We start from the raw sequence: 12,037 nt of genomic DNA, 5'->3' as shown, positions 1-12,037 counted from the left end.
ATACCCATTAATATTTATATCTAAATTTACACATTGCTGGTTCTTTAATTTCATTAATCAATGAATTATTAAATATTACTTTGTAAACAGTCATTGGTTTGTGTAAATTAGTTAAACAAGTTATTTGTGCTTATTAAGCCAATGGATTGTCAAATATTTTATTTTATATGTATTGCAAACTGCAACGTCTATGTCCCATTTATTATGTGCACTTTCCGTGCTGTGCTTGAAAAGCCGGGCACACAGGCAAAGCTTAACATTCACTTTTCAGTGTTGGCTTCTTGAGCCGATACTCATAATATTGAAAAAGTAAAATTGGTGTTTATAGTTTCTGATTTTCTTGCTGTAAACTTTGTTCTGTGAATTTTTTTTAAAAACAAGATTATTTTTTGTATTTGCCAAAGCTAGAAATGTAGAATATTTTAAGTTATTTTTTCATTAGTTTCTTATTTTAATGATGTTATTTATTGTTTTGTAGAACTTCCATATCCACCAAATAATGTCAAGGCAGAATTGTTGAACACAGTTCCAAAAAGTGTGAATGTTACTTGGACTAAATCTTTTGATGGCAATAGCCCTATAACCAAATACCTTGTACAGATGAGAATTGTTCCTGAAGAAGGTAAGTCACTCTGTGTAGATTGAAAAATCAGTACTAAGGTATCATGTGTATAAAACTCAAAATATAATAGGTCAGAAGTTACTCTGGTACTGTAAGAAGTGTGTGAACACTAATATCAATTATTTCATAAATCATTAAAATGACATTGGTTCCAGTTCCATATTACTGCACCATAATTAATATTAATAACATATATTTGTCTTTCTGAAAAAATTGTTATAGTTAAAAACAGTTCATTTTCATGGAATTTTTTAAATTGTTAATTAGCTTCCTAGTGCATTTAACTTGCTTTCAGTTTAGTTGATGAGAATGCATTCAATGGCTACCCTTAATATGTAGGTTACAAGTATCAAGTGTCAGTTATGTTCACCTACCCACTGAAAAACCTATAATGTATGTCAGTTATAGAAGTTATTCTGTTTTCAGTGTAATGTGTATTTGCTATCTCAATATAATGTTAATAAATAAATATTAGTACACGGAAATGACAAAGCATTATCATAGGAGAAAGTACACATTTTTTACCTGATTCTTTAAACATCAATAACTTTAATTTATTTTACTTGTGTACAGTAGCAGAACTGGATCTTTTAGTTCCATGGGTAACTGCCAAGGTGAATATCACTGGTGAGAAACGATATGTCACTCTAACCAATCTGAAACCAGCATCAAGATATCAGTTTCGAGTCAGTGCAGTTAATGGTGTAGGAGAGGGTAGCCCTAGCCCAGCCACCAGTCCTGTTGATCTTCCTCCAGAACGTAAGTACTCTACGTGTATCAGTTTGGCTGTATCTGTGATCTTGTCAGTTGTACAGTTGATTTTTATCTCTAACTTGACAAGAAAAGCTTGTGCTTTTAGCATTGTCTTACTTTACCTTGGAGTGTGGATATACAACAGTATTTTAAGGTAACAAATATCAAAGTGCCCAGGGTATAGAATTTCTCTAATTGTGATTTGTAGCATACTCCAAGTTGTTTCTTGCATAATTAATACTATTTATTTTTAAATTTTGAATACAGTGTTTTAATGTATATCAAACCTTATTTTTATGTACTATATATATCAAATGTATTACTTTAATTTTACTTATTTTGATTAAAACTGTAAAATTAACTTTCTGTGAAAATGTGACATTACTCTTTTTTTTTTCTTATGATGAAAGCTAAATTATACACAAACACAGATCTGAGCAACTAACTTCCTTTTATGAAAGGTTAGTCTTAATTCCATTAAGTAACGTGTTTAATTACTGATATTGGTAACAAATTAAATTAGTACAAAGGTTGTTGTAACTAGAAAATATAATTTTTTATTTACTGTTCTGTGTTATGCAAACAAAAATCTAAACTTATTTGTAAATAATAATAATAATAATATACATATATACTACATAATAATTGAAATGTGACTGTATTTTACCAAATACTAGTTCACTAAAGCACAGTGTAAACAGATCACTCTGTAAAGACTAAAGGTCATTTTTATATTCTTGGATACAGTAACATGAGTGCACATGTGCTGTTTCAGTACAACTTTTGTAATGTTCTCCAGGCATGAATTGAAGGTCAATACAATAAAAGTAATAGACACACATAAATATATAATGTTATGAAATGTAAGCTATATATATTAAACATTTGTGTTTTTGTGTTATAATATGTAGTCATTCTAAAATGAAAAAGTATAATTATATTTACTTCCTAATTTTTTATGGTAGTTATAAGGTCAGTCAAATTTACAGACCCCACATAGTTAGAGTAGAAGAAATAATAAACAAAATAAAACGTTTTATTGAAAACAAATATCTAAAATGTATTTAGGAATTTTTAGAGATTACACAAACAAATATTCGAAATTTTTTGGATGAAGAGTAGGTCTTTAGTCATAACATGAAAATCACTTCACACTCAGACTAGCAAAGAAACAGACAAATCTTTAGTAAAGATACTTTCTTAAAATATCTAATATTTTGTCTACAAAAAAGACTAGCAATCTTTATTAAAAGTGTATCAAATTTTGTGAAGGAACATATACTTCATCGAAAGTTATGGTTTAAATACTTAACTTGTGCATATTATACCAAGCTCATCATGAAAGGGTTAAATTCAAGCATTCTTTAAAATTTCTATCACAGTGCATTCTTTAATTTTTTATAATTGACCTCATCAAAAGATTTATGAGGTCAGTCTGTTTAAGTTGTTTACTTTAATTAATTGTCTTGGTCAAAGTGGTACATCATTCAACTCTCACATTGTTTCCAAAAAGCTTGTTCTTTTTTGTAATCTTCTCACAACAAAAAACTTTTTGGGAACATAACTTTCAAGTGTAAGTAAGTTAACGTGTATATAATAGCTAGTAAAACTTGGGTATGTGGCTTTATTTCTGTGATTTAAATTGTAGGTAGCAAATGCACTCATTTTTGTTATTTTTGAGAATGTGTTTCTGCTAAAATTGAGATTTGTATTAAGTGGTCTTAATAACGAAATAAAATTTAGTAGCACAAGTTTTGCACTATTCATCTGCTTGTCTTGGACTAGAATTAAAAATGGTATGCATGTTTGTGTATGAATTGTGGCTGACTGACTACATTTTATTCAATACAAGTACTTTTGTAAATCAGAAGGCCTTTCTAAAATATTTTTCCTCACTTTACTTTTCTTGGGTATTTACTTCCTTGATGATTTCACAAGATATATGTGATCAATCTGCCAAATAATACATATGTTAATTTCCCCTCAGTTTTTGAAGTAATTATGTTTCTGAATTGACAAAAAGTATGATTAAGAAGATGAAAAAATGATCATCATTCATTCTTTAATAGTACCATTTTGATTGTAGGATTGGTGTGTTTTTGTTATAATATTGTCTGATTTCATACTGTTAAAGTCATATGAGTTACTGATAAGACTCCATCTACTTCAACAGCTCCTAGTAGTCCTCCTGTTAGTGTTCTTGGTGGAGCTAGATCTGCTAACTCTATCATGTTGCAGTGGCAGGTGAGTTGTGTGTTGAAAGCTTTCCAGCTTTTAAGAAGTCAGCTGAAAAGACTATACAGTGATAAAACATCCTCCACACATAAATTACTGGCTTTTATCAAATTTTATTATACTGTTGACGTCTTTTAATAGATTCTTTGAACATCCTTTACATTTGGCTTAAAACTAATTTCAGTATCACAAAATAACAGTTTTCAGTATTTTGTGTTCCAAATATTAATATTTAAAATGCCAAAAAAATCATATTTTATTTCATAACTTTTAACAACTAGAAATAGTTAACTTTTGTATGTTTGCAAAATTGTATTGGAATCCTTGAGTCTTATTATAACCACTGAAGTTAAATCTCTTTTATAAAGGTTTTTGAAAACTTTGATATAGTATATGGAAATGTTTGAAAATGAGCTACGTAATAGTGGTTTATTATATACTAAGAATTTTATGTAACAAAAATCACAAACAAATGGAAGAGGTGAATACATATTTTTTATATGCATCACATACTATGTGTCAGAATTTAATTTAATATAAATTATACTTATAAAGTACAGTATCTTTCATAATAGTTTTACATGAATTAAAAATATATATTGTCTTGAAGTTTTAATTGATATTTTTTAAAGAAGCAAATAAACTTTTTAAAACATTTTTTTTTTTAGAAAAAAAACTATTAGGTTATATTTTGTAAAATGAATGTGTTTCTTTGCTGGATATCTCCTTGCCAGCCTCCACCAGAAGAAGATCGAAATGGGAAACTTTTAGGCTATATAATTAGATACAAGCTGGCAGGTTATTTAGCAACTTCATGGGAATACCATAATATTTCCAATGTTGCCCAAACTACCTTTCTTCTTGAAGATCTAATTGTGTGGCAGAGGTATGAGATTCAAGTGGCTTCCTACAACAACATGGGTGTTGGTGTTTACAGTGACAGTATTTATATCAGGACTCATGAAGGAGGTGAGTGAACATGTTTTTCACTTTTCAAAATCAGCATCTTTTATTACAGCCAATACTCTATAGTGTTTAACACTCCTACGAAAAGTGGGGCTTAATAGGCCCCAGAGCAACTTGAAAGGTTATTTATATTAGGCTAATAATTTTGTATCTAATATTAATAACCTTTCAAGTTGCTCTGGGGCCTATTAGGCCACTTTTCGTAGGAGTGTTAGGTCTCAGAGAAAATAAAACTTAAGAATAATAAGGGTATAAAATTCATTTTTTTTAAATTGGTTGGATTTTTAGGCACTTTATTCTTAATGAAAAGTGAGGTAAGTGACCTTTCAGATTTTTTATAGTATAACTCAGAAATTGCTTATGATTCATGTTTTCTTCTTTCTTATGTTAAAATATAATAGTTTTATAAAATTGTTGTTTTTCCTCTGTCAGTTTGAGCAAATATGCTTCTACAGAACTCTCTCGATGACGAGAAACCCACTTGAAATAAAAATGTATCTCAGAACTGCTAGTATGGGTATTAACACTTTTATTAATAAGCAGAGAACAATGTTTCAACCTAGAAAGGTCTAAATGTTGTTTTCTGCTTATCAGTAAAAGTGTTAATACCCATACCAGCTTCTACAGAACACCATTACATATATTAATGATGATGTTAATTATTTATTGTCATATTTTTTAGCTTCAGAGCATTAAATATTATATATGTACGTAAAAACGGCTAGTGTGGCATCGAAACGTTGTTTGCTTCTCTACATAGAGCTTTCTCTATCCATACCAGCTGTTTTTACATGTGTATTTTTCTCTACAACAGAGTTTTCTTGTCATCATGGATTAAATATTATATACTTTTTTGATAATTCAGAATGATACTGGAAAGAAAAGTAATTCAAAGGAAAATGTGCCAGTTATGACCTAATTATTAGTGCCCAAACAGTGAATTAGAAAGTTCATAGTTTGTATTCTTACCTCAATAACATTGCTAAAAAAAAACTGCAGCTATGGTTGTGCTACGAGAGTGTCAATCAAGTCCAACTATTAAATTGGTCAGAAAATTGGTACCTCTGCTGTAGACTAGTTGCTTTCTCTTTAGTAATCTGTCAGTTTAATATTAGGAATAGCTTTGTACAGATAGCTTTAGTTGTAGCTACATGCAAATATTCTAAACAAAGAGGGAAACAATGGAAAAGGTTGAATAATGCAAGTACAGATTTCAACTGATACATTGTATTTAAGAGAAACTTCACATTTGCTAGGGGAATGAAAGGTTTTGAGGAACAGTGGTTTTGTTCTATTTGTTCAGGAAGAATGTTGTTATATATTATAAAACAAAGCAGTATTTTATTCATAGTTCCTCAGTCTTCTCCAACTAATTTGGAAGTAGAAGCTGTGAACTCAACTGCTGTACACATCCAATGGCTACCCCCAGATCCACAGCTAATCAATGGAATCAACCAAGGTTACAAGGTCAATTGTTTGTTAAACATTTGTGAATAGATATTATTTATACTTAGTTTTGTTGTATCTTTATTTTAATTTTGGGTATTTCACACTTAAAATTTATACCCTGTTTCAACAACTGTTGGTCACTAATTTTGGTGTTTCTTGTTTATTTTACTGAACCATATATAAAATGTCATAATTCATATTTGGAAATGGAAGATTTATAATTTTAAGAGGAAAGTGTCTGCTTTAATGAAAATGTAAACTTGAATGTTAGATTAATGTTTTTATTTAGTTTCAATTTAAAGTAATTCATCTTAATTAATATTCACTTTCATTCAGAGCAAGCAATACACTTAAAGCAAACTAAAAATTAACTTGAGAATCACTAACTAATTAAATAACCTTTCTTTGCTCCTACTTGCAACAATGAGAATGCATTGTTTCATCATGTGGTTTTGCTCACAGTTAATAATAATATTTGTCATAATCCTAATTATATCTCTTGAAGTTCAGCCAGATTTAGATTTCTTCTAAATAAATATATTGAGCTAATAATGCAAAACATCTCTATTATAAAAATATATCAAATTGAAATCTCTGTATGTGTTCAATATGTTTGACCAATCTCATAACCACTATAAACATTAGGAAGTAAATTAAATTTTGCTGGTTTCTTTCTAGAATGACTACAAATTATAACTTGGACATAAGTGTTTAATCTAAGTAGCTTAAATGTTATAAGATTAAACATTTATATATATATTACATTGATCTTTCAGCCAATTCTGGTTAAGAAAGAAGTTACAGTGATGTAGCTAATGTTCACTCATGTTACAGTGTCTAAGAATATAAAATCTACCTTTAGTCTTTACAAAGCAACCTGTCTTGGTTGTGTTTTAGTACATCAGTATTTTGTAAAATACAAATGCATTTCAGTTATAATGCATTATTTATGTATATACATTATTATTTATTTACAAATAAGATTTTTAAACTTATTTTTCTTAAAACACAGAACAGTAAATAAAGAGGTAAAGCTAGCAATTATCTTTCCTAGGTATGACCTTTGTACTTGGTTGCTTTTTGTCATAGGTTGCTAAGCCTTAATAAATTTTGCACATGAGGTGTTTGAAACAAAATAATTTTCTTAAGTTTTACATATATACATTTGAATAACCAAAAAAATAATAAATTATTATATCGATAGTATAGAAATCCATCATAATTTATCAAGTAATGGAGCTGTATGTAGGTAAAAAAAATGAAATTTCAAACATACTTTAAAGACTCAACATACCAGCATGAAGATTTGTCTCGAAAGAAAGAAACAATGCTGTTATACTTGAAAATGGCAGGGAAAACAACTTGCGGAGATGTTTTGAGCTTTTGATTGGTTATTCACATGTCATATATAGAATAAAATGTATATGAGGGACTATTTCCAAAACTCAAAGGAGGCGATTGGGGGACCATTGTGTTAGAACATTAGTGATCTCTCTTCATATAGAAAAGATAGGAGGTTTTTATTTTATATTCTATCCTTTAAATATCAGTAATTTGAGTTCCTGATTTGTACAAAACTACACACTTTGTATTTTGACATTGCAAACATCTAATTTGAACCAGTGCTACATTCAACAATTTAGGTGTATTTTTTCAAATATTTACTTTAAATTAAGAAATTAAATAATGTATAATATGAAAATTTGAGTTATAATCTAGAGTTTGTTACTAAATTTAATCACATAAATTCATAAAATTGTAGATGAATAAAATTTTAAATGTGAGTTAAACAGAATGACGTGACCTAATGGTTTGCAGCTTATGTAGTGCAAATATAGATGTGGTGTAAAGAGTAATAAAAACAATAAAATTTAGTATAAATCAATGTGTAATGTTGTGAGTTTAAAGCTATTTAGGATAAAATGTAGTTTCATATTAAAATCAAAAGTAATTCTATAAAGAAAATGAGATAAATTAGATTTAACTTGATGATTTTTTTGGTAGTTACAAAGTCAGTGAAATTTACCAACCTTGTATAGAGTTAGGGTAGAGAAAATATCAGATAAAATACAAAGTTTTACTGAAAAACATGTTTGAAATTGTTTAGGAAGAGTTAGATATTATGCAAATGAAATTTGAGGTTTTTGAAATGAGGCAAAGTATTTTCAAATTTCACATAAAAGCTGCTTTACACTGAAATTAGTCAAAACAAAAGACTTAATATATTCATGAACAAACACTTAGCAAAAATACTTCATTAAAAAAATTTGACTTTTTGTATACAAAAGACTTGTAATGTATATTGAAAGTCTGCCAAATTTTATAAAGATACCCCTACTCTATTAAATGTTATAATGTGGTGATGTTAACAGGTACAAAATGGTTCTGAAGTGGGTCAGTTTAACTGATCCCATGGCAATAGGCTTAACTAACAGTCTTTCCTCTAGTTTATCAGTTTAAAATTAGAGATGGATAGCATAGATAATCTTTATGCTTTTTTGTACATGTATTGATAACCAAACTATTTAGTAACTGTTAAAGTGGACTTTTTCCAATGTTTTCCTCTCTCTTTGTTAATAACCCATTTAACAAAAGTAAATTAAACTTTGTGAGGAATAAAAATATTGTCTAAGTTGAAGTTAAATATCAAATAAAACAAAATAAGTGAAACACATGCTAATCTTTACATTATACAACTAGAAAAATAAAATATTTTCATTAGTGATACTTAATATTGGTATTTTGATCCAAAAATAATTCATTTCCAGAATGTCATAAGAAAATTCACAGGTTCATACATCTTTATTTTGTAATCATTGTGCAGAAGAAAAAATTGTAAACAGAATTAAAGCAACTGTTTTTTTAAATGTAATACTTTAGTAGAATGAGCTTATAGTAATAAGTTGAAAGTTTAAATGAAGTACTGACTGCTATACAGATTGAAGCTTGGGCTGGTCCTTCAGATGAAAAGCCAGTTAAAATGCAGAGGGTTGCCCCCAGCCCTATTGATCCCTTAGCTAAACAGGAAACACTTATGAGTGGACTTGAAAAATACACACAGTACAACATAACTGTATTGTGTTTTACTAGTGCAGGAAATGGACCTAGAAGTGCTTCTGTACAAGTTACTACAGAGCAAGACAGTAAGTTGATTTTCACTAGTATCAAAAATATTGATTTTCTGTCAAATGTTTGGTTTTGGAGAGAGATCTGTAGTGAATACAGCAGTTTATTCAAATATTGTATTATTTAGTGTTAATCAGGTATGCATATTTTGCATTCATCACTGACTTTATACCTTGAAAAGGAATATTTTTCTGTAATATTTTATTTTCCTTTTAGTATTGTGTGTACTTTAGTGTAATTAAATAAGTAAGTCATGAAGCTATGATGCTTTCTTAATGTTTATTTTTTGACAGAAATTTAGTAGAATAATCTAACACTTAAAGAATAAAGGTTTAAACACCTTTGGGTTGTTTTCAGTCCTTTGATGCTCATCAGTATGCACCTGAGAACAGAATTGTACCATTTAACCCTTTTGCAATGGATTGGTCTAACTCACATTACAGTCTTTTAGCAAGTTATTTCCAAAAATTAATTAAACCACTTATTTTGTTTATACCATTTAGTATAGCATAAAATCATAGCTAATAATCCATATTTAGATAGTATATAAGTTTTAAGTTCTTAATTTTATACCGCAATGTTTTTAAAAATCCTAAATTTTGCTCAGAATGATAAATGTGACATATTTTCTCTAGACATCCCATCTTGTATATTTTATTTAACACTCCTCCAATAAGTATAAAGTTTAATTTTTACTGTAAATAATTTTTTCTTTAGTTGTTACTTCACTTTTGTTTTGTAAATACTGCACAGTTGAAATTTAATGAAAAAAGTCTTATTTCATGTCCATCATTTCAGTGTAAGCTCGGTAGTGTCGGTGAATTTCTTGTATTTTTACTGAGCAAACAGTTACGACAGAAAGTGTTCGTACCCCTTCGTCCCGAGTAGTTTTTTGCTCATAACTTAAAAAGTATCACGATTAGGCTAATAGACGTGTAGTTTATTTTAAATATTGTATTAACACACATCTACTAATTTTTTTTATGTAAATTAAACGACAAATAAACTGTTTATAAACAAATAACCAAAAATAAAAGGAGCAGAAAGTGTTCGTACAGTTCAGCACGTGTGAAAAAACTGATATTTCCGTAACAATTTTGTTTAGTTTGGAGAATAAACTACATTATACCATTCCAGAACTAGACACTGGGTTCATGATTATTGGAATTTAGGCAGCAAAAAATGTACTTCTGGCAATTTAGCACTGTCTCCATCAATATCTGCTTGGTCATCATGGCGAACAGGAAACAACTGTATAGTGATTTAAAAAATCGAATCACAAGTCTTGTGTGTCTCTTTCCGGTATTGCTACACAACTTAATGTGCCGAAATCTACTGTTCAAAGCATAATTGCCACGTTTAAGCTCACAGGATCAACTGCTAACCTCCCTCGTTCCAGACGTCCCACCAAAATTTCAGAGAGAACCAAGAGGAAGGTTCTCAGAGAGGTTAGTAGGAACCCTCGTTTAACACGTAATGACATACAGAAACTGGTAAGGGAAACTGGGGTTGAAGTAAGCACCTGTACAGTTACGAACCTGTTACGCTCTTCTGGGTTCAAAGCATGCCATCCTCGTAGAACTCCATATTTAAAGCTTGTTCATTTTGAAGCATGATTGAGGTATGCAAGAAAGCATGTAGATAAACCCTTTACCTATAGGAAGAGTATTCTTTGGTCAGGTGAGACTAAAATCGACCTTTTCGGCCACAATGATGTTTGCAGTATTTTCTGTAAGAAGGGGGAACGAAATCTTCCAAAGAACACTGTCCCTACAGTTAAACACGGAGGTGGCTTGATCATGCTATGGGGTTTCTTCAGCTCTTTTGGTGTAGGCAGCCTTCACCATGTCAACGGAAGCATGAAAAAAGAAGAATACATTGATATATTACGCACTTATAACAAGAATGATGCTCAGAACTTACGGCTTGGGCGTCGATGGATCTTCCAGCACAACAATGACCCTAAGCACACATCGAAATATGTGCAATCCTGGTTGCAGAGGAACCTTATAAGCATTCTTGAGTGGCCATCGCAGTCACCCGATCTCAACCCAATTGAAAACGTTTGGCATGAGTTGAAGACCAGGATTCATCAGCGTCATCTGAAAAACTTGCAAGAGTTGGAGGCCTTCTGTAAAGAAGAATAGAAGAAAATACCAGTTGAATACTGTCAAACGATCATAGAGGGCTATGAGGAGAAATTGTGCCAAGTACTTCACCTGAAAGGCTACACAATTGACCATTAAAGTAGACACACAAACACTTTCTGCCCCTCCTATGTTTTGTTATTTGTTTATAAACAGTTTATAATGATGTTTTATAAGTGGAGACTTAATCTTTTAACTTGTACTGATATGACATGATGACAGTGAATGGAAACACTTGCAATGAATCGTGAGAAGAATTATGCTCTCTGTAGGCTACAATACAGTATGGTATATGAACTTTCAAAGCACAAAATAAAGTATTTCTTACTCTTAACTTTGGTTTTATTTGCTCTTGAAACAGAATACTTTTGGTGGCCATATGGAAATGCATTTAGTGTACCTATATAAATATAAAACTAGTGTAAAATTTATTATTCAATACAACCTTCTGGTTAATAATTAAATTGTGCTTCCTTATAATTTTGGGTATGTTTCAAAAGGTATTTGTATTGTATATGAGTAATTGAAATCAAAGTGGAAAATGTATGCACTGTTATTTGAATCACAACAAAAGTGATGTTTACATTTTTACAAAATTAAAACTGTTACATTTACAAGAGTGGAGAATGACATAACAATCAGTAACTGAAATCTGCAACAAAGAATATAATTTCTAATTGTTTTCTGAAAAGTATTTTAAAAATCTTATCAAATTTTCAAAGCTTGAATTTTGTACAAA

The 12,037-nt window shown here is 29.8% G+C and overlaps 1 protein-coding gene across 2 annotated transcripts in view; it reads left to right on the top strand.

Moving 5' to 3' along the window:
• sdk (sidekick cell adhesion molecule) overlaps positions 1-12,037 on the top strand; it is a 116,462-nt gene that overhangs the window by 61,486 nt on the left and 42,939 nt on the right. For both annotated transcript variants that reach the window (XM_076449498.1, XM_076449497.1), the window contains 6 exons: positions 479-622; positions 1,196-1,381; positions 3,549-3,619; positions 4,345-4,579; positions 5,928-6,043; positions 8,964-9,168. In XM_076449498.1, coding sequence (XP_076305613.1) covers positions 479-622; positions 1,196-1,381; positions 3,549-3,619; positions 4,345-4,579; positions 5,928-6,043; positions 8,964-9,168 — 957 coding nt within the window. The remainder of the gene's footprint in view (positions 1-478; positions 623-1,195; positions 1,382-3,548; positions 3,620-4,344; positions 4,580-5,927; positions 6,044-8,963; positions 9,169-12,037) is intronic.

The sequence above is a fragment of the Tachypleus tridentatus genome, chromosome 8 (genome assembly GCF_004210375.1).
Source record: "Tachypleus tridentatus isolate NWPU-2018 chromosome 8, ASM421037v1, whole genome shotgun sequence".
NCBI classification, from domain to species: Eukaryota; Metazoa; Arthropoda; class Merostomata; order Xiphosura; family Limulidae; genus Tachypleus; species Tachypleus tridentatus.
Note: the sequence above shows the minus strand (reverse complement) of the source record. Positions and strands in the feature narration are given on the sequence as shown.